This window comes from Vanessa cardui, chromosome 26, assembly GCF_905220365.1.
Source record: "Vanessa cardui chromosome 26, ilVanCard2.1, whole genome shotgun sequence".
NCBI classification, from domain to species: domain Eukaryota; kingdom Metazoa; phylum Arthropoda; class Insecta; order Lepidoptera; family Nymphalidae; genus Vanessa; species Vanessa cardui.
In genome coordinates, this window is record NC_061148.1 from 6006261 (window position 1) to 6030825 (window position 24565).

The 24565-nt window shown below is 33.1% G+C and overlaps 1 protein-coding gene across 1 annotated transcript in view; it reads left to right on the top strand.

The window, feature by feature from the left end:
• LOC124540688 (ryanodine receptor) overlaps positions 1-24565 on the top strand; it is a 154455-nt gene that overhangs the window by 40610 nt on the left and 89280 nt on the right. The window contains exons 2-12 of the mRNA XM_047118358.1: positions 2091-2217; positions 9316-9465; positions 12098-12151; positions 12791-12808; positions 13618-13695; positions 19569-19687; positions 20532-20601; positions 22177-22376; positions 22949-23131; positions 23520-23691; positions 24360-24529. Of these exons, the coding sequence (XP_046974314.1) occupies positions 2161-2217; positions 9316-9465; positions 12098-12151; positions 12791-12808; positions 13618-13695; positions 19569-19687; positions 20532-20601; positions 22177-22376; positions 22949-23131; positions 23520-23691; positions 24360-24529 (1271 nt within the window). The 5' untranslated portion in view covers positions 2091-2160. The remainder of the gene's footprint in view (positions 1-2090; positions 2218-9315; positions 9466-12097; positions 12152-12790; positions 12809-13617; positions 13696-19568; positions 19688-20531; positions 20602-22176; positions 22377-22948; positions 23132-23519; positions 23692-24359; positions 24530-24565) is intronic.

Sequence of the window (24565 nt, forward strand, 5' to 3'; positions counted from 1 at the left end):
GCACATTGACGATGTAAGGAATAGTTAATGTTTCTTACAGCGTCATTGTCTATGGGTGATGGTGACCACTTACCATCAGGTGGCCCATATGCTCGCCCGCCAACCTGTAACATAAAAAACAAAAAAAACTCAGTACTGTTGTGTTCCGGTTTGAAGGGTGAGTGAGTCAGTGTAACTACAGGCACAAGGGAATCTTAGTTCCCAAGGTTGGTGGCACATTGACGATGTAAAGAATAGTTAATATTTCTTACAGCGTCATTGCCTATGGGTGATGGTGACCACTTACCATCAGGTGGCCCATATGCTCGTCCGCCAACCTATACCATAAAAAAGTAACAAAAATAAAATATAATATAGTGGTCTCACAGGGTCACTGTTAGGATTACTTGAGTCTTATCTTACTAGCAGACATTTTTATGTTGTTGCCAGCGGTTTTCAATCTAGTAAACGCAAAGTAATATCTGGAGTTCCACAGGGCTCACACTTAGGCCCGTTATTATTCAATATATCCATAAACGACCTAACTAGTTCTCTTAAATATTCTACCCCATATTTGTACGCTGATGATGTAAAACTTCTTAAAATCATTGGGAATTCAAATGATACAATCCTTTTACAAGATGATTTAACACAATTGTACAACTGGTGTCAAAATAATGGTATGAAACTCAACCCAGATAAATGTTCATGGATATCTTTCACTAGAAATTATAATGAGATTAGTACGCATTATAATATAGCTGGCAATCATATCAAATCCGTAGATACGATTAGGGATCTTGGGGTGGTCTTTGATAAAAAATTTACTTTTATATCACATATGGACAACATAATTAGCAGGGCATCTAAAATGTTGGGTTTCGTTATCAGAAACGGTAAACTGTTTCGAAATCCAAAAACTAAGATCATATTGTTCAACAGTTTTGTCAGGAGCATTTTGGAATATGCAAGTGTTGTGTGGAGGCCACATTACGCAACTCACAGTTTAAGACTAGAGAGAATTCAAAAACGTTTTCTTTACCATCTTACATTTTCTTTAGGTAAAGCCAAATTACTTCCTACCTACAATGACAGACTAAAGTACTTCAAAATTATTTCCTTAAGTCAACGGCGTGACATGCTAGATTTAACGTTTTTATACAAATCTCTAAATAGTTTATATGATAATTCTTTTCTAGTTTCTAGAATAAATTTAAATGTTCCTGCTAGATACCCACGAAAACCGATAGCGCCATTAGTAAGACCTTTTCGTAAAACCGTCTTAGGAAGTAACTCACCTGTGGCACGTTTTTGTAAAATCTTAAACGAGCACAGTGCCTCCCTTGATCCATTTGGTGACTCTTTATCTAAGTTCCGTAAGAAAATGTTAGAATTATTAGCCATTTGATTGTTATTGTTTCGTTATCATTTTTTTTTAAATCTCTTTTTTTTTTGCAAATTTTTTGTTAAGTATATTTTTTTTTTTGTAACTTTTCAATTAGCATAATATTTTTAAACTTGTAAATGTACATATTTTTACCGTGTAAGCTCCTTTTATATCCACATTGCATGAGGTATTCTCCTTTATAGGTAATGCATTTAGATTTAAGCTTTATGTTGTTATTGTTACTAATATTTTGTTAATGTATTTACTCCTGGAGGATCTTAATAAATAAATAAATAAATAAATAAATATGTATTACTCGGTATACTTGATAAAGCTTACAAGGTGAATTTCAGTTGGTTTCGTAATATTACATAACAAATTCCATTGAGGCCTGCATTCCGCAGTCATGGACTGAAGTTTCATGCGAAATTGTTTTCATTCTTCCGTCAAGGTCCGTTGAGCTATTTTCGCCCGTATTCCAAAACCATTAAAGTTTATTTATTTCAAAATAAAGTGACATCGCCGGTTAATTGGTTAAATGAAAATACAATCCCGAATATCGGTCAATTTGAAATTCCAAAATTGTTTTAAAAGTGTTGCAATTGTAAAATTTTATTTATCATGGATCGAGTTTTATGTGAAATTAATTAATCTGTTTATTTAAAACTATATTCGAAAATGGAACGTTATTTTTTTAATGGATTCTTATTCTCTTTTGTTTCAGATATGCACTTCAAGAGGAATGATAAAACAATAGACATAATTTGACATTCGAGTGATTTAAAGAAACAAAGATGGCGGAAGCTGAAGGAGGAGCGAGCGAGCAGGATGATGTTTCATTCTTACGAACGGTAAGCTTACTGTTACATTTTATTTATAGATGAAAGGAATCTCATTCCAATTTAAGAAGTATGATCTTTCCAATAATTCAAAGGAAATTAGGTAGTACTTCAAAAAGAGCATTTATCTGTAGTCTAATGCCGCAACGTAAATGCGAAATTTACAATAATCATTCGATCATGATTGTCAAAATCCTTATTATAGAATAAGAAATACGAAAAAAGGTTCCTCGTTTTTCATTTTCGAAATGGTGTGACCTCCAAATTTTGTTACGATATTCAAGATTAGGAAGTCAAAATACTTTATGAAACGTAATTTAGAATTAATCTACGGTATGATGAATGATGATAGATCAGGAGTTTATCCAGAAATAAAAACATGTAACTTGAAAGAGGAACCTGGGATCTCCGCCATTGTTTCAACATTAAAGGCAGGGGTGAGCTAAATCCGGTTAGTCTAAATGGTTGTGAAAATCCAATACAAGATCGCTCTCAAAGATTCAATAAAGCAACTTATCGTGCTTTATCATTTCTAGTAGAGAAGACGAGTACGCTTCGAAATAATTTTGAACCATAAACCAAACGTATAAAACCTGAAAGCGAAGTTCGTGACCTACATACGTGACCTTCAATTGCAGGGTAAATATTATTGCTTAATCGTCTAGCGGCAACTCAAGTTCAGTGAACAAGTGGAAGGCATTTTTTAAACCACCATTGATTTCAAAACGTTTTGTTATGTAATATCATAATCAATTGAGTCTGAGACATTTAAAAAGTTATAAAATCTCGTCAACTATCATGTGGACAACATAAATGTTGCCAGTTCTTTTAATCTGATGATGCAGATTTTAACTTTTAGTGTGAAGAATTAACCGATATTCTAAATTTACTTTGTCTTTGTTAGCTTATGGCAAAGATATAATGTGGAATGCCACAGACTATGTATTCAATTCCGCGGTAAGGCCATTACTTCTCAGCAATAGCCCATAAAACAGATTTTCGGAAGACTACACTCTCCATTTTTTATAAATTTGGTAAGCTGCCGAGTAATGGATCTAGTGATAGTAGTTTTTCTGTACTGCCCGTAGGTATATTAAACACCATTGACCTTGGCAATTAAGAACTATCCTTTGTCCCTTGTAATTGTAATTATGCTGCTCACTCAGCCTTAAAACCGAGACACAATAATACTAAGTATTATTGTTTTTCGTTGGATTATGTCGTTACTTATACAGACGGTCTAGCACAAAGTTTTGTTAGTATGTCATGAGTTGGTGGTACCTACAGGCTTGCACAAAGTGGTACTACTAAGTTTACCACCGTGTTCATTCAAGTTATTAATGTAAATAAAGTATTATAATTGTTGAGGTAAAGTTAAATCACGAAAAGTTAATCTCTAGGGGAAAATAGACAACAGAGGCACTGGTCGTTGTGGTCAATGTAAATTGCACATAGCGGAATGCGTTGCGGTTCTTTTAATATTTGACTACGTATTGTGGTTATATCAACCGACAGCATCTAAACCGTATATTCAAACTATTTATTTTCGCTACAAATACACATGCATTAAAACGATTGTACACAAGAAAGTACATGCTCAGTATATGATGTGCACAACACTGATTTTCAGATTTATTACTTTGAATAATAAATCATACAAAATTGTTAAAATGAGACTTATTTGGCTCAATTATTTTCGAAATGTTGACAAAGAGTTCTGAATCAAAAAGGTTTTACTCCTGTCACGTGTACTGACTAACAGGCCTCCAATTTTTTATGAGATAATCTTATGACAGCAAATGGTCTTAAATAAAAAAACATAAAACTCTTATAATTTTAGTGTAAAAAAAAATAAAGACCATTGACCATTATTATGATGAACATAAACAGCAAACAATGTTTGTTTGCTGTTTATGTTGTTGTAGCTTTGATATAAAAGTAAAAAAAAAAGTTTCAGCCTGTAAATTACCCACTGCTGGGCTAAGTCCTCCTCTCCCATTAAGGAATCATCCCATTTTGGAAAATATTCCACAACGCTGTTCGGGTTGGTGGAATGCACATGTGGCAGAATTTCTATGAAATTAGACACATGCAGGTTTCCTCACGATGTTTTCCTTCACCGCCGAGCACGAGATGAATTATAAACACAAATTGAAAAAAAACATGAATATAGTAGTGCTTGCTTGGGTTTGAACCCGAAATCTTTGGTTAAGATGCACGCGTTCTAACCACTGGGCCATCACGGCTCTAGACCATTATTATGATGAACATAAACTGCAAACAAACATAGCTTTGATATAAGTTGTACGTAATTTTAATTTAAAAACTGGTATCATTACTAACCGTCAGTATAATGTCGGTGTAAATGTGGTGACATAATATATACAGACTTCATACATGCATTTTAAATACTAGCACTTGTGTCGGAAGTCCGATGTCGTGACTTCGTTAACGTTTCAGATTGTAACGAAAATTATATATTAAAAACAAAATTGTTACAAAGTAAAGTGAATTATTATTTTAATATTACGTTAGGAAATGAGTTTCTGAAGTTACAATGAATACCTAGGGGGTTCAAAGAAAGGCCCACTCAGTTAATAAATCTTCACAATGCAACAATTGAATAATAGTGAAGTATATTCAAACGAACTTTTAATTATCTGTTGAAATTTTTTTTTATTATTATTTAATCCATAATTTCGCAAAGTAACGATATTTGTTATTTGTTTTCATAAATAAAAAGAGAAATATGAATAAAAATATCGAATAAAGCGTACCATTTTAATAATTTATATATTATACCTTGCAACACAAAACAAGTGATTTACACTTATCGCTTTGAAAAACTGTAAATCAGTATAAAAAAATATCGTGCTGACATTGCAAATAAATTAAATAAATTATACACTTGAAGCCTTTTTAAAGAAATGTAGCATTAAAAATATACACCCAAGCTAATACACATAGGTTAAGCACATAGGTTGCTAGTTGCCTGATGGTAACCAGCCACTACTTCCCTTAAATATTGGTACTTGGTGTTGTATGAAACATTAACTATTCTTTACATCGCCAATGCGTCACCAACCTTGGGAACTGGGATGTTATTACCCCTGTGTCTGTAGTTACACTGATACTCTGATCGTCGATTCAATTAGCTATATTGTCCATCATTCTATTCGAAAAGGCATTGACCTGTGTCCATACAGCCAACGAAATTAAACTGTTAGTTTTTCTTAATTGACTTTTTGATATGGCAAGTGAGCACAGATTATTAATGACATTTTTCATTTGACAGCACAATCGTTTTCCGCAAAAATGCATTGTGACATTTAATATCTTTCTGATGAGATTGACAGTTTACATTTGAAGTTAATATTCAGAGAGTAACAAGAAAACATTCGTATTTTATAAGATAAAATCTCGTTTATACAAATAATGTATTCTATTTATACCGGCTTTGAGTGATTCAGGCCTGGGGTTTGGCAGCGAACGCCAAAATATAAATGTCTGTCACTATTTATAGATTTGGCCATTTTATAGTTCGTCTAACTGTAAGTTATCGTTGAGAGATAACTGCTTTTTAAACAATGCCCTGAAATATATTTTTAGAGATTCACGCCATTGTAATACGTACTAGTTCAATAGTCGTCTTGGTTGTTTCTGCATGCCTTTCTTCTTGGGTACCAACGATACATCACGTATTTTCCCGAAAAACAGTAATAAATTGTGTTCCGATTTCATATAAAAGATTTGTCTCTAAAGTTTCGGGCACATTGAGTATGTTATTGATGTTTTATTTTACAGTGCTAATTTATGTAGGTCGTGGTAGCTTTGATAGTCTGCTTTGGTTCGGTAAGGATTGTATCGTAATTTCTTTAAATTCTAAAAAAATATTTGTATGGATTTTTGGGATTTTACCTACGTCAACACAACGCTGACCGCTACTGTATTTATTCAGTATTTATTCCACATAATGTGTAAAATATATAAATAAAAAAAAACAGGTAAATTTTAAATGCAAAGGCGGCCTCATCATTTTAGCCCATATCTAACTGACATTTGAACCTTACCTTACGCTTGTGGCAACAGTTCTGGCAACTTGGAAAATGCTAAGTTTGCTATTTTCTCCCTAAGTCAAAAGAAGAGATGACCAAGTAATTAGAACCGTTTCTAAGTCAAAATATATTTCAAAATCTATTCCTTTTAATTACACGCTATTATTGCTACAGTTGAGTCGAGATGGCCTAGTGGCTAGAACGCTTGCATCTTAACCGATGATTGCGGGTTCAAACCCAGGCAAGCACCGCTGATTCATGTGCTTAATTTGTCTTTATAATTCATCTCGTGCTCAGCGGTGAAGGAAAACATCGTGAGGAAACCTGCATGTGACAAAATTTCATAGAAATTGCGCATTGGAACAGCGTGGTGAAATATGTTCCAAACCTTCTCCTCAAAGGGAGAGGAGGCCTTTAGCCCAGCAGTGGGAATTTACAAGCTGTTATATAAAAAAAATTTGCTACAGTTTATATCCGACCTAAAACTATAAACAAGAATAATATGAAAGGTCCAAACAACAGGAATAGGAAAAACAAAGAAATAAATACCAATACTTGTAATACTATCATGATTACAGTATATCCTCACCGATAAAGTACGTTTATATTGGTAATAAAGCCTTGGCAATGAGTGTCGCCGTGTTCCCAATAACTTGGATGGAGTTCATTCACCCGCACCCTTAAGATCCTTACGCTTTTGTCTGTATTATGTATAACCAGGAATAATTTGTGGAACTCGTTAAAACGAAATAGATGAGCCTAATATTGAGGGTTAACTAGAGCGATGTACCTTTTGTAACTATTTTGAGATCAGCTCAGTACCTTAAATCATGGTTTTTCAATTGTATTATAACACCTATCTCTCTCTTTCGTCTGGTGGTGGAAAGGAGGCCGCACATTCTGATCCTGGGTTCCCCAGGTTGGACCGATGAGAATTTATTGAGGTTTTCTATAGAATTTCTCAGTAACTGTCTGAAATCTTGAAGTTAGAAGTACCTCTGAATGGAGAAAATCCTTAGGTGACCTAAGCTCTTTCCGGTTGGATTTTGACGGTACAGATATTTTGAGGAACATAGAGAATATGTGTTAGCGCACACACTTGTTCACTATTAAATTGTGTAGATGAACTAGTAAATTAAATAATTTGATGAGATTAATTTTACACTAACCGTGGTGGAAAGAAAAACAATATAGAAATGGCGGAAAACCGTTAATTTTTTCTGTCTTTAAAATTCTTCATAAAAATTACGAGAACATTTTTCACAACTTATTATAATATTCTATCAAGCAGCAATACTTATTTATCTGTTCCGGTTTGAAGGGACTGAGCTGGTGTAACTACGGGTACAAAGGACGTAGCACTTCAGTTACCAAGTTTATTGGTACGTTGGCGTTGTAAGGAATGGTTATTTCTTTTACGTCACCAATGTCCAAGAGCATTTGTGACCACTTATCGTCCTACCTAATCCATAAAAAAGTATTTCAAGTAAACTTACTTTACTTTTACTGTTTCGAAATATTTTTATTTAATTTAGAATTGAAATTGGTCTCCGAATTCCACAAAATTGGGTAAGGGTGAAAATTCATTTGCAAGATATAGGTCAAGTCGATAAGAGCGTGTTAAAAAGGGCAATAGCGTATATGAAACTGTGTAGAATACATTTCATTTTACGCCCAATATCACGTAAAATTATAACTGTTACATTTACAATAATATTGTATGACAAAGAACTATAAATGTATGCCCAAAATTATTATTGAGATTAGCAAGAAAATGTTGCTGGCAGTTTTTATCTGATTATTTTGTTTTTACAACTTAGTTTTGCGCTTGGGCTTTACCTGCGAAATATCATAGCGTATCCATCATATATTTTATTTTTTACTGCCATTATTCTGAGCCGTCTCACACACACTAAGATATCTTGTAAGTTGAGGTTACGAAATCAACATCCTCTTCCTCTTATAAGCTGATTTATACGTTTTGAAGGGAAACCAGAGATATTAATTTAAAGTGGAGGAGCGCGCCTTCGTAAGTGAATACATAGGATAAGAAACGGGTGCGTAATTCAATTGGCAAAATATCAATAATATTATAAAAATGAAAGTAACTCTATCTGTCTGTCTGTCTGTCGCTCTTTCACGACCAGACTGCTGAACCGAGTTTGGTACAATCGAGTATTACCGAAGAAAGGCCATAGACTTTTTTCTCTAAAACATGACAACCAATTCCCAAAAACGCAAGCGAAGCCTTGAACGACTACTAGTACTATTATAAATGCATGAGACCGCTATCGATGGGACATATATCGATGGTTTTTTTTTTACATAATAATGCTAAAACGGCGGAAGGTAACGTTGGCATAGAATTAGTTCAAAGTATGAAATAGCAGATACATTTTTATTGGAAGAAAAATGTACGGTTCCTGAATGTATATGTTATTTCTACGGCAAGGAATTCATTTATTTTTTCATTGTGTGAGAATAAAATGGTTCCATTTTTATAAGCCAGATTATCGGCGATACGCAGACTAGCTTAGCGAAAATTTCATCACAAGGAATATTGATCCTATTTTATATTGATTTTGTATAGAATATTGTGTGTGCTTTGAAGGTATTGGCTTACAGAACGCATAGACAACAAACATACGTTTTCAACAGACTTCAAAAAATAGGAGGTTATCAATTCGACTATATATTTTTTTTTAAGTTTCTCGTAGTATTTTGTGGTTTTCTTGGCTGACATCGGCTCCAAATAGAACAATAACTATAACTACGTTATAGAATCATACATCGACTTTTAAGTGGTCGAATATTTTTCATTTAATTTTACTTAAGAGGACTTTAAAAATATTTTGAATATGCAATTATTTTTATTACTTTTCAGTGCATATTAATTTGTTATAAAATAGTGTTTTGTTTGAAGTCGGTTTTTTTTTGTTAGAAGTTTTATTTATTATTTATATTGATCGATTAGTATTGGCGATACATTCTAGGTATCTTGTTGGTAGGGACTGGACTGGACTAATTCTGGACTAATTATAATTAATCTTTACAGGAAGACATGGTGTGCCTGTCTTGCACAGCGACGGGTGAACGCGTGTGCCTCGCGGCTGAGGGATTCGGTAACAGACACTGTTTCCTCGAAAACATCGCCGATAAGAACATACCACCGGATCTATCACAATGTGTGTTTGTGATTGAACAGGTTAGTAAAAAATACGGTTTAAAAGATCATATGTAAAATGATTAGCGGCCTAGCCGGCTTCGCACGGGTGGACATAATTTTTTTTTATATATTTTTTTTATTGCTTATTTCCGACATGTTTGACAATTGTTGTACTATTTCAACTTATTTACATAGAAAACCTTAATAAATTACATACGTAAACATTCCCTATGAAACCCTCTATCCATTATTGAAAACCGCATGAAAATCGGTTCTGTAGTTTTGGAGTTTATCGCGGTCATACAGATAGATTTGAACTTTGTTTTCTGATGTGTAGTAATTAGTATTATTTTCTTACGACCTTGATTTGTACATATGCCCTTTTGAACTTAGTGAAGCGATAATTATTCAGTAAAATTACTTTTAAAATGATATTTTATAGCAGAGGTTCTCAATCTGTGAATGAAGTACACGATTAAAATATGTTTCAAAAGAAATGTTACATTATTTTTTATTCATAATGAGCCACTCTATACGAATACGATTCTACAATGATGAAATTATTGGAATGACACTTAAAAGCAGGGAATTGTGCCTCAGAATGGATTATTTTTTACGAACAATCTTTTATTCGTCTGAGTAATTTCACGGCCTTACGATCAAAAATATTTACCGCCATTTTAAGAGTAATGGGTACCATGAACGTCTTTGAATTTCCTAATATAAAAGATTTGGAACTTATTTCCTAAAGCTGAGAACTGTCACACAATTAGTGAAATGTTTACTAGTTAATTTAGGTGACTGGTACATATTGGTACTAGCGACTGGTACTTGGACGAGTGGTACAATTGTTATTTCACTAATAATGATGACACGATCGTTACGTTACTGATTCATAGACAATATTTTCAGTAAAGGCCATGACTATATTTATAGTGGTCTTGTTGTGTGGCAGTGTCTGTTTTAGAAATCCGGGAGATATTAACATCTTTACGAAACGATATAGAATGATTTTTTATTCGCGTAAGACGACAATAAGTAGAAATAACAATAAAACACAAATCAGTTTATATTTGATGAATTTATTTTATTATAACGATGAATGAATAATAATATATCGATAAATGTCATTATGAACATGTAATAGTTGTAATTAATCAAAAAAGCAATATATGTATCTAGCAATTCAGTAGAGCACGCACACTGAGTCTGAGTCTAGATATTTAATAATCGTATTTAAACTATATAAAGGACTTCGTGTGTAATTGTAATTGTTATTTATTTTCTTAGTTACACTAAAACCTTATAACATTAATATATATCTATGACAGTTTCAAATTAATACTCACAACAAAGTTATAAGCGAATTAGTAAACAACGCATGGAATAAGAATTTAAATACAACAAAATCAGCCTGTAAATTTCACACTGCTGGATTAAGGCCTCCTCTCCCTTTGAGAAGAGGCCTTAATCTAGGTGCGGAATATATTCCACCACCATTTCCAATGCGTGTTGATGGAACATGTGGCAGAATTTCTTTGAAATTAAACACATGTAGATTTTCGTATGTAGAATATTCAGTGGTGCCTACCTGGGTTTGAACCCAGCCATCTGGGCTCTATTTATTTTTTAAATACAAATAATTAAATTTAAAAAATCAAAACACAAAAGCTTTTGCATTTACGAAGTAAGAATGCGAAACAATGTACGACTAGAATAAACAGGTTGCATGCATTTTGTAGAGAGTTTACTCTGAAAGCGTGACACGTTTGAGTAAAGAAGGATTTTATTATATTGTTACGTGCCTCGAACCTTGAAAGGATCTTAAGCGACATCGTTTATTCATAGACAATCTTACTTTGTTTTATTGGATAATTTTATCTTCATTTGCAACGATATATAACGTAAATAAAAACAGACATAAACATTTTGTCGGTGTTTGTCAGAACACGTTTAATTTATTTTTCTTCCACTGGAGACCCTTTGTATTGAATATTGGAATATTTTTGTTTCTTTTTCCATTCGTTATTGTATATATTTTTTAATTTAACTGTCTGTCTTTATTTTGTTTTAGAAATCACTAAAACTATTTCCATAGAAATCGAGTTATTTTAATCCAATATTTAACAGACTTTTTTAAAATATAAAGCAAATTACCTAATGTATATGAATGATAAACTATTTTGCTCTTAAAAAATTCTGATGTTCAAATTTTTTTGCTAATTTTACCTTTAATGATCGAAATAACTTTGATGAAGGACGTGATTGGTCGAGATTTGTTGAGTACCAATTGTGATTATTTTAAGTGTCATTCATAATTCAATGAAATAAAAGTCTGATAGTGCATATAAGATTATAAATTTAAATTAATTTATAATTACATATAAGTTAGGTGAAATGGCTCTATAATTCTACTTTATAGTTTTAAAAATAGTCCTTTAAAACACGTGCGCTATGCTGTTGGTATAAATTAATGCCGGCATACGAAGTAGAAAAAAAAAACAAATTACAGTTTAGTACATACTAAAGGCACAAACAAAATATCAATAAATAAAATCTTTTGCACAACAAAATCCCATGCAAAAATTAATCAATAATAATTTAGACCTATGGTCCTAAAAGTTTGGGAACCTCTGGATTATATTTTTTTAATTTTTGCTTTTCTTTACAGGCGTTATCGGTAAGAGCTCTCCAAGAATTGGTGACAGCCGCGGGATCAGAAACTGTAAGTATAAAAATTTTATTTAATAAATATAAATGTAAATGAAATAAAGATTATGATTAACAATTGAACACCTATCCTTGAACTACTTTTACGTTTACCTTTAAATAATTTTCAATATAAACTAAAATTGATCTTATAAATATTTGCAGTTAAATGATTCAAATTTTATAACATGTTACCATTTAAAATTTGAATTTCGAATGTGAAATTTGAATTGCCATTTTATTGGCCAATTATAAATAAAACAACACCAGTAGAACTTATTCTGTGAGAAATAAAATCTAAAAAAGTTCAAGAACGTGGTAAGCGACATCAACTACAATAAACAATAAACGAATTAAAATAGCTTTGAAAGTGCTTACGATTGAGTCGAGTATTGAATGACAAATGCTTTTATCCCTGATATTCTAGAATATGGGCATTCTAAATTTAAAAACGTATTGACAGTTCTTAATTAAAAACATGTTATTAAATACGAATCAGTTTATTTAAAAAAAGAACGATTTTAAACGGCAAATCTCTTTCTTTATCTTATATTCGCAATTCGTTATAATAATATTGTGTTTAACATTAATGTTACCATTTGTGAATAATATTTACCCTTTTTTTAAGTATTGCGTTCGTGTTTAAATTTTACAGGGCAAAGAAAACTTAGTAGTGAGTACACGATCAAATATGAAATATTGGTAATAATTACGTCACGATAATAAATATCTCAAAATAAAAATAAGAAACACATTCCATTTTCAAAATTCAAAATTGCTCCACAGATATTATTTGTCGTGACTTTTTGCATGATATTTTGAAGTCACACGATTCACTGTGTGACTGACTTACGTTTCTTATTCGATTTTTTTTTCGTTTTTCGGCTAAACTGCTTTCTTTCGTAACATTTTTTTATTACAATCGAACTCATTTTTACACTAATTATCTTAGGATTAAGTTACAGATAACGAATAAACTTTTTCATTAAATTGTTAGCTGTCAAAATAGTTTTGACAGTTTGAAATAAAAAAAAAATAAACGTCAGAAATTATTACATTAATAGCAAATTACAATATCCGAACGTCATCTCAATTTTTATAATATTATTAAGAATTTTTATTAAAAAACAAAAATTAAAAAAATAAATTAAATATCCTTTTTATAAATGCATGTTTTAGTATATATTTTTTTAATAATAAATTAAATGATTTACGCATTCCACATTATTTAATATAGATGCTTAAGGTTGATACTAATAAAAGCTTACTAATAGTTTTAAAAAAAAATCAAATAGAAAATGCAATATTTTAGAATAATATTATATTTCTCTCAAATTTAATATTACGTTCAATGTAATTAATTAAAAAAATATATTCATCATTTTTTCAAAATATTTATATTTTTTTTGGTAACAATATATCTTCGTCTGAAAAATATAAGCCATGTGTTGTAATTTTGGTAATAATGACGTTTCCTTCCAGGGTAAAGGCACTGGTTCTGGACACAGAACACTGCTTTACGGCAATGCTATTCTCCTGCGGCACCTTAACAGCGACATGGTATGTATTGTGTAAAATTAGGTTACGAATTCTTATACAGCGTGATTCACTACAGAGATTTACGTACAACACTACACTCCAACACCAACACCCTGTAAATTTCCTTCTGTTGGGCTAAGGCCTCCTCTCCCATTGAGGACATGGTTTGAAACATATTCCACCACGCTGTTCCAATACGGGTAGGAGGAATACACATGTGGCGGAATTTCTATGAAATTAGACACATGTAGATTTCCTCATGATGTTTTCCTTCACCGCCAAGCACGATTATAAACACAAATTGAGCACAAGAACAATCAGTTGTGCTTGCCTGGATTTGAACCCGCAATCTTCGGCTTAGATGTACTTGTTCTAATATCTCGGCGATCTCGTTCAGATATTTATATTATACATTTATACAAAATTGAACACTAAGCTCCTACGATACAGTATATAATTAATTTATGAACAGCACGATGAAAGAATATACACTAATACAAATTGAGAATAAATGAACTAAACTTTTGTGAAATATATAATCCACATAGGTGGATGGTCAAATGGGTAACCTGATAGTAAGTGATCACTACTGTCCATAGACAATGGCGCCGTAAGAAATCGTTTCCAATATACCCATAATGGAAACTAACTTATTTGGCTCATGCCTGTAGGTATAATGGCTCACCTTTCAAACCGAAACTAAACAATACAAGCAATTTCTGATTGGTGGTAGAATATGCCTACTCAGAGAGGTTCGGAAAATGCGCTACCACCAAGAAGGTTCCCGAGGGTTTTAGGCATTAGTGTTGTAAGATTATGGCAATATGAGTTCACTGATAACCATCGAACAACCTACTGTACAAAGAATAAGTACAGTGTTATAGGGCTTTACCTCAAAGACTCTATCAATTCTAAATTACATAACTATTAAACTTTTTAGTGGCTATAAATTATTATTTTTTCTCGAAAAGTGCGTGATTATATTCGGCTGTACTCAGAAACATTACAATCAACACACACAGACCGATTTTATTAAAAACGTAGGCTTTGTTCTAATTTCAAATAAAATAAACATGTAATTCTAAACGTAGGTAAATAACTCGTTTAAGAAAAGGGCTTAAGTCACAGATATAGAGTAGATATAAACACCAAGTATCAAGTCTATACTAAAGATGACGTCATCCCAGCCCTACTTGAACATCATAATATAACTTTTAAAATAAGAACAGTTTATTGATCATCAAAATGAGTTACCTATGGTAGGTAATTATACTATTGACTTAATAAGCTCTAGAAGACTTTTACACTAACAACTCTTTAGTTGTAGTAGTAAAAGTACTAGCTTGTTATTTTTGGCCATATGGTGTGCCTGCTTCAAATCTATGGTTTAAGCTTTCGAGGTATTCCAAATCTGATCAGTTACCAGTCTATCATACAAAATGTGTTAGGAAAGTAATTTATTGATATTAACAGTACAGTCATAGCAACAGCCTGTAAATTTCCCACTGCTGGGCTAGGACCTCCACTCCCATTAAGGAGCGGATTTGGAACACATACCACAACTTTGTTCCATTGCGGGTTGGTAGAATGCACATGTGGCAGAATTTCGATGAAATTAGACACATGCAGATTTCCTCACGATGGTTGATAATTTATAAACACAAATTAAGCACATATATGTAAATAGTGGCGATTGCCTGGGTTTGAACCGAAATCATCGGTTAAGATGCACTAGTTCTAACCACTGGCCTATCTCAGCTCTTGATATTAATAAAAATGGGAAATTTTATTGCCGAGTTCAACCTCTATAATCATATAAAATTTATTTTAAAATCATAATATTCTATATTCAAATCTCATAAAAGCACACTTGAATCTTCATTCAACTCAAATTCACGCTCCAAAACGCGCTGCATTTCTAGTACAAATTGTATGTATATTCGCTTAATCGTTTTTTCAATTAGGTTTCTAAGTACGATAGCGCCCCTTTAAATAGAATATTTTATAAGAACACGATACAACTTATCGTTGGACGACCTCCGTGGTCGAGTTGTGTATACACTGGTTTTCATGGGTACGTCACTCTGAGATTCTCAGCCGAGCCGATTTAGAAATTTCCATTCGTTTTCTACATTGTCTTGGGTCTGGGTGTTTGTGGTAATGTCGTTACTTCTGATTTTCCATGACACAAGTGCTTTCGCTACTCACATTGGGATCAGAGTAATGTATATGATTGTCTAACATTTATTTATTTATATTTTTTTAGTTACGTTTTAAAGTACGATGGCCCATTTATGTAGAAGAATATTGTGTAACAACACGATACAATTTATAGTTTATTTCAACTATAAGAGGACAAACCAAATAAACGCCCATTGACATTGATTTGACGCGATAATATTGGGCGACAGCTTGGATAATTTATCATATTTATTATGGGTTTGTGATAAATGGACATTGAACGATGACAAAGCTGTTATCAAAACTTTGGAAATATATTATAGGTGATATAAATACTTTAGTTAAATACTAGTGGTCGCCCGCAGCTTTCGGTAGTGTTTAACTGAAATAACATTAAACTAATATAAGTAAAACTTATACTAGAAGACGCAGCGTGTTTCAGGAAAAAAATAGTATTAAGCTACCCATTTCGGCTGTATACTGTTACAAGAACCAACATTAAAATTTATTTCCAGCTAGCAGAATTATAATTCTCGGCATTTCTCTACTATAATGTGCATATCTTATACATAAAAACCTTCCTCTATCATCCCTCTCTCTCTGTTCATTGTTGAAAAGTGCAATAAAATCCGTTGCGTAGTTTAAAAGATCCAAACGTACAAATGACGGGAAGCGACTTCATTTTATACAATGGAGACATAAGAAGCGACGCTGCGCCGCTTCGCCCGATTTAAATGAAGACTATTGAAATGATAAGCGAGAATTACATGTTCTTGGGTTCGTTATTCAAGTAGGCACATAAAATCAGTATTGAATTGAATTTTGCAATAAATAATATGCAATATCTTAATTATTATTGCCTATAAGACTGTATGAAATTTGTATTTGCATAATACTTGCATTCTACTCGTGTTTCCGTAGTAATGGTTGTTCGTAATAAATTTGCAAACAGCGACTGAATTCTGCAATGCGCAAACAGTTATTATTTCATGTTAAAATGATTGTAATTTCTTAGTCTAATAATATAATTGATTCAGAGCGCATAAAATGCTACAGTTAGATTATTTTCTATTAGTCGCTATACTTCGCAATTGCTTGATTTTTTTTATGGAATAGGTTGGCGGACGAGCATATGGGCCACCTGATGGTAAGTGGCCACCATCACCCATAGACAATGACGCTGTAAGAAGTATTAACGATTCCGTACATCGTCAATGTGCCACCAACCTTGGGAACTAAGATGCTATGTGACCCTTCAAATCGGACACAATACTGAATACTGTTGTTTGAATATCTGATGAGTGGGTGGTACCTACCCAGACAGGCTATCACAAAGCCTTAACACCTTGTAAATTACTATAATATATAAAGCTTACGTATAAGGTACCGTAAATTGGTTTTCAAAATCCTTTTTCAGTCTGAATTGCGTCTGTATTTGTTGTTAAACACATCTCTGTAAACTTAATAATCATATATCAAAATACTACCAATACTAATATTATATATATTAAAAAAACTATGCCTCTGTTAGTTCCTCTTTCACGGCCAAACCACTGAACCGATTTTAATGAAATTTGCGATAAAGCATAAACTCCAAGCAAGGATATTATTTGTCTAACCTAAAAGCGACCACAACTAGTATATAAAAGCATAGAATAATTAATTACTTAATTAACGAAACAAAGTAAAATAATTAATAACTTCAAAACGCGCGTGTCGTTTTTTGGTTTACCCAGTTTTTGATTAAAATTAAAATTGTACAACTTCGCATCGCGTGACTTGATTTCGTGATTAACGCGAAATAAGCCGACGCTAAACGCTACGCCACTGGCATATGTAATGCCAGTGGCGTAGCGTTTTCGCCGTAGTGTTAATCCGTCGTAGTATTGCAATTTTGATTTGTAATAGATTTTGGTCGTTAATAATCATAGCAGTAAATTATGCCTTAGTATATGAAAACCCTAAGAGTTGAGATGGCCCAGTGGTTAGAACGCGTGCATCGTAACCGATGATTGCGGGTTCAAACCCAGGCAAGCACCGCTGTTTCATGTGCTTAATTTGTCTTTATAATTCATCTCGTGCTCGGCGGTGAAGGAAAACATCGTGAGGAAACCTGCATGTGACAAATCTCATAGAAATTCTTCCACATGAGTATTCCACCAACACGCATTGGAACAGCGTGGTGGAATTTGTTCCAAACCTTCTCCTCAAAGGGAGAAGAGGCCGTTAGCCCAGCAGTGGGAATTTACAGGCTGTTGTTGTTTGTTGTTTTTTTTAAACAAATACGGTTTAACAGTTATAAAAAAAATATGAATACTCGTAAGTTTCCTTTTGTTTACCGTACCCTTGCTTGAAAATATTATTTGCAACACACTGAACGTATCAATCTCCAAAAATGCCATTTAGTTTAATTTTGTCTTTGAATATTATATTATAAATTTAATAACGAAATATCTGGTTTGTAAGAATTTTAGGGATATATGCTGTTGACACATTTTTAACGATCCATAATTTTATTATGGATAGGTTTCCATCAGCTCTATTGTAGACCTGCACGTAATTGTTAATAAAGATGTTAAAAGAGAGCAAATACTTATCGCAGAGGTAACAATCTATTTGTAACATACATTTATTTTTTACGCCACATGCACATACGACTTCGAAATTAACGAGGGGTATTTCAACGGGACGCTTTTTAATGTTTCCTAACTATCATTATTAAATACTAGTTGATCGACCGCGAAACTTCGCGTTTCCAACAGATTTTTAGAAAATTCGAATCTTGAATTTTAATGTTTTGTTTTTTTTTTTTTGTTTTGTCCGAAACTTTTCCTTAGTAGTTTACTTTAATAATTGTTGCTAATTAGTAAATTACAATTAAGAATCCAATCCAGTCAAAACTAGCAGCTAAGAATTCAGCTTGCACTATAAATATTTAAGAAATGATGCATGTGAAAAGTGAAAAAATTCACAGCACACAGTTAAACATAACAGGACAGTAAATTAATTATCCGTGTTTATGCAGAAATGTCCCAACCCACAGAGCACTAATGAAAGCTGTTAATATTTAAAAGAGAATACAATTTTTATAGTGACAGCAACTCTGTTAAATTAAAAATGTGCACTAAATACAAAGTCATGCATATTATTTAAAAGACATTTCATAAAATTGGTTTTCTATTTTAAATCTTAACAACTTATTTATGTGCTTCTTTGACTTGGTATATTCCTGTATTATACTCAAACATAATATTCAATAACGTTCTCACTTTTAAATTTCGTTTAGGGATGAATAGATAAATGGACTGTTGTCCTCTTCTTTCCAAAGACAATTCAATGGTGAGAGTGAAAGAGAGGGAAATCAGATAAATTATTCCAGTTCAGTGTTATGCACTACCCGTTTGATTCTATCACAAATTGAAATTTATATTTGTGTGGCTGCAAATGAACAATTCTGTCATCAATCATCATAATCAATTAGTTATTAATGGTAAATCTATTATACGACGATTCCTACTCAAAGCTGCTTGCTAATGTTTCGATCGAAATGTAATCTCATATCAATCAAGTTCGGAGTCATTTCCGATATTTGATTACAGTTGGGTGAATCGTTCGAAAATCAAAATTCGGCAAGAATTTTAATTATAAGTAAATTTGGCTCATAAATATAGACTAGGAATAAAAATAGATTAATATGTATTTCTTTTTTCTAGTACCTGGCCTGTCTTTCAACGTCGTCGTCTCAAGATAAACTGGCTTTCGATGTGGGTCTTCAGGAACATTCTCAGGGTGAGGCCTGCTGGTGGACGCTGCATCCCGCTAGCAAACAAAGGTAAATCTATTTAAAATATCATTTCCAATTAATATGATGACGTCATCCTAAACGATTTCGGCTACACCCTCAAATTTCAAAGGAGACCAGCTAACGTGGAATAGTACAGTTCACGAATTTATATATTTCCTCACTCTTGTAATCCGATGGAATAAATCCGACAAAACTGAACATTTCAGGTGTAGGACCAACTAGGAATACACTTTCAACTTCCAAGGACCTGGGGTTTGAACCCAGGACTTAGAGATTTGCAGCATCATATTTAGCCACTAGACCAACAAGATATAAACAACTACACTTAAATACACACACACACACACACACACACACACACACACACACACACCCATACAGATTTATAACCAAACATATTATAATATAATTTTTCATGCTTGTTCTTACATTAGTAATTTATATAAGGTAGGGAAGGGAAATGATTAGCTATGATAATTACCAGCACTGTTCTACGAATTATAATGTATTTAAAGGTACCACTACAAGTAACATATCAATCTGATGCCGATTTCAGTATCTAGTTATATTAATTCTTAATTTTCTTACTCCTCATTACCTTAATAGTATATATATGTAATCTATATTATAATATTATAAATGTAAAAGTAACTCTGTTTGTCTGTCTGTCTAACTGTCGCTTATTCACGACCGAACCGCTGAACCGAATTTGATAAGATTTGAAGTGAAGCAAACTTGAACTCCAGGAAAGGACATGGCTGCTTTTTTCCTTAACACGTGACTACCAATGCTCTTAAACGCGAGCTAAACCGCGGTCGACTGCTAGTATTTAATATTGTTAAGTAGTACATATTGTTTGTCTCTATTCCAGATCTGAGGGTGAAAAGGTCCGAGTTGGTGATGATCTAATTCTCGTGTCCGTCGCCACGGAGAGATACTTGGTAATTATTGCTTATAACCTAATAACCTATTAAGCCAACCGATACTACGGAGCTTCTTTATTACACTAAAAGTACATATAAAAATGTAATAACATAATGATCGTAACGAGTCAAACGAATTGTGTGACGTCAAGTGTCAAAGAACTTACAGGCACGTGTACAGCTTGTACACCATTCTTGTCTATTCCCGTCAAAGTTATACCCCACATAGATTATTTTACTTCTATGCAATGATCCGTGACTAATATTATTATAAACATTTCTAAGCTAGGCTATATCGTGATGAAGTCATCAAGACCTATAAAGTTATGTAATAGATAAAATAAGTATAGCAAGCTTTGTGCAAGGCCTTCTAGGAAGGTACCACTCTATAAGATTTTATATTAACATGGTTATTTTTATTATTAAAGTTGTTAATTTCGGGATATTTACCATGTTTTTTTTAATTTTGTTCGGTAGAGCTCGATATTTTGACATTATCTACGAATTTCTTGTTCACGACACTCAGTCAGACGATTCAGTTTCGAAATCCACCGAAAAAAAAAAAAAAAAACATGGTAAGTATCCCGAAATTAATAGCTTTAGGTACCACTCTCTATATATTTTACCGCCAAGCAGCAATAATCAGTATTGTTGTGTTCCGGTTTGAAGAATTAGTGAGTGTAATTACAAGTACAAGAAATATAACATTTTAGTTCTCAAGTGCCTACGCCAAACACGTTTTTTTGTATTTCTTGCCATATAAGTTATGGTCCGCTCATCTAGGTACCATCTATTCATAAAAACCCATTATATCCGTATTATACGCGCTGGAAATTCTAGGTCATCGCTTTTATTATAGTAGGATGCTCAGAGGAACTATTAAAACAAGAATAAAAAAGCCGTTAGATAGAATTTCAGTTTCCAAATCAGACAAGTTTTTTTATAGCCTAATAAAGTGTAATCAACTTTTTCGGACAGCATCAGATATTTTCATAATTTTAAAATTTATTGCAAACAAATAAGCAATAAAAGAAGTTTTTTCGTAAAGTCATTTAGATTACTTCACCATTTTTAATATGGAGGTATTCTGCACTGCATTGCTTTGAGGTATAAAATAAGTTTTGTCACGCGTTGAAATTATTGCTGTATTATATAGCGGTAAAATCAGTTCTTAAAGCTGGTCTCAAAAAATTGATCAATCCTTTTCATCATAGTTTTCTAACTGTTGTATACGTTGTCTATTATAGTTGATACTGTATAATTTATGACTGTTATCAAGACCTCTCTGCTCAGTGATATGAAAAAAGACAGCTCGTTGTACTCCAAAACTTTTATTACCCAAAAGTAAATCCACTACTCTGCCGTGGTATTACAGTAATACCGTTAACATCCGGTCTAATTTTACTTTTGATGGACCCGTGCAAAGTATCTACATGAATCCACTTATCTTGGAGTTTCATTTCCCCCGTAGTATGACAATCACAGCCGTTTATTGTGTTCATAGCTCATAATTGAATTATGGTAGATAACGGCATTATAGATATACCAACCAGTATTGTAACACTAATATTTGTAAACTTTTGTGATTTCCAGCACACAACAAAAGAGAATGAAGTCTCGATAGTGAACGCCTCTTTCCACGTGACCCACTGGTCGGTGCAGCCCTACGGCACGGGAATATCGCGCATGAAGTACGTCGGTTACGTGTTCGGTGGTGACGTGCTGCGGTTCTTCCATGGCGGCGATGAGTGTCTCACTATACCCAGTACTTGGAGTAAGGATGGAGGGCAGAAGTAAGTTGAAGTATTACCTAGCTAATAGTATTGTAATTTCCCACTGCTGGGCTAAGGCCGACCTTTGTGGAGAAGTTTTGGACCTTATTCCTCGCTGTGGCAGTGTGGATTAGTGGAGTGGATTAACACGTAAAGATTTATCTACAGTGCCTATCTTCTCCGATGAGCACGATATGTATTAGGAGCACAAATTAAAAATATGAAAAGTCAGTGATGGTGGCTTGGGTTTGATCACTTGGCCATCGGTTTTATCACTAAAAAACGCCTTCACGCGTTTCTCCCATATGATGTAAGGGGTATATGCGGCACGCGAGCATTGAAGGCGCCACAATACCTACTAAAAACTAGCGATACTCATTCTAATTTTTTGGAGGACAAGGTCGTTTGCGCATACTGCCATCATCGTTCTACTCGTGTTAGGAATGGATATAGAAATGTTTAAATGGTTTTCATTTAATGTCTTAAATAAAAGTTATTTTATTTATAGATAAGTAATAACTTTAGAATGTATAAAGATATATAGATTTACAAATTTAACTTTGAGTGACTACATGACGCGAGTGACATTCCAGTATCGTGGTGTACGAGGGCGGTTCGGTGATGTCGCAGGCGCGCTCGCTGTGGCGCCTGGAGCTGGCGCGCACCAAGTGGGCGGGCGGGTTCATCAACTGGTACCATCCCATGAGGATCCGCCACATCACCACGGGCAGATACCTGGGCGTCAATGATCAGAATGAGCTGTATTTGATTAGCAGGTAATCTTCGTTTCTTCCTTCAGAAAATAAAAATAGTAATAAAAGTTATGTTATAATTTTTTTTTGTTACATTATTTGGAAGATTTTAATTTGATTGAAATATATTTTGTTTCTCGTATAAGGTCCTAACAATAAATTTTCAATCAACATTTAAAAAAATATAATTTCCTTAAAAATTACCAGAAATAATTTAAACATGGAAAAGATTGGTCAAAGTGTTTTGTAACGTGACAATTAAGTACTAGAAGAAATTATAATAATCGAATTTATTTTATAATTAATAATAACTAACTCCAAAATAATATATAATATAATATATATAGAAATTTACTTTTATTAATAACTAAATTAGACATAGTAAAAATTAATCAATTAACTGTGTTTATAGAGAGGAAGCAACAACAGCGTCGTGTGCATTTTGTCTTCGTCAGGAGAAAGACGATCAGAAAGTGGTGCTAGAAGACAAGGACTTAGAAGTGATCGGGGCTCCCATCATCAAGTATGGTGACTCCACGGTTATCGTACAGCATTCGGAGACTGGTCTTTGGTTGTCTTATAAGGTAATTTTTCATAAATATAAAATTATAAAATATAAATAAAAATAACGTCAGAATAGGCTATTTGACAATGCGAAAAATAAATTGTGAATTATTGTAATCAGTGTATATTATGAGTTTAAAAATGGTTATTTAGTAACGAAACTTGAAAATAATACTTAATTTATTCAAAAATCAATAAATAAAAATGCATTTTTTCAAACGTTTGTCACGTGACACAAAACGCTCCTGATTGGCCGGGCTTGTTGATGAAGTCACTTTATTGTAAACCTTGCTTTTCTACTATATGTACCACAGATTAAAATTCAGAAAAGTGACGTCACCGAACCCATTGCAGCGCCATATTGTCCAAGTAGCGTTTTCGCGCGCTATTTAAACATGTAATTTTTAATATGATATTTTTCGGCAAATATGTACTAGAAATAAAAAAATCAACTTTTACTGGGTTCTTTAACCTCTACTTAAAAATATAAAATGGATTTTAAAAACCAGTCAAATAGCCTATTCCAGAATGAGCTAGGTGAAGTATCCCTCGTTTGGTTACTGGTTACATTTACCTGGTTAACCAATCCATCAGAAACTAAACGAACGAAAATCAGACGCTTGTCTGATTATACTTGTATATTTTTTATATGTCTACAATAATACTTGGTTATATTTCCATTGAGCAGTCATATGAAACAAAGAAAAAGGGGCTCGGCAAAGTTGAAGAGAAACAAGCCATTCTGCACGAGGAAGGTAAAATGGATGACGGTCTGGACTTCTCAAGGTCACAAGAAGAAGAATCGCGCACAGCCAGAGTCATTAGGAAGTGTTCATCACTATTCACCAAGTTTATTAAGTAAGTATTTAGTATTACTCACTAATAAACTTATCG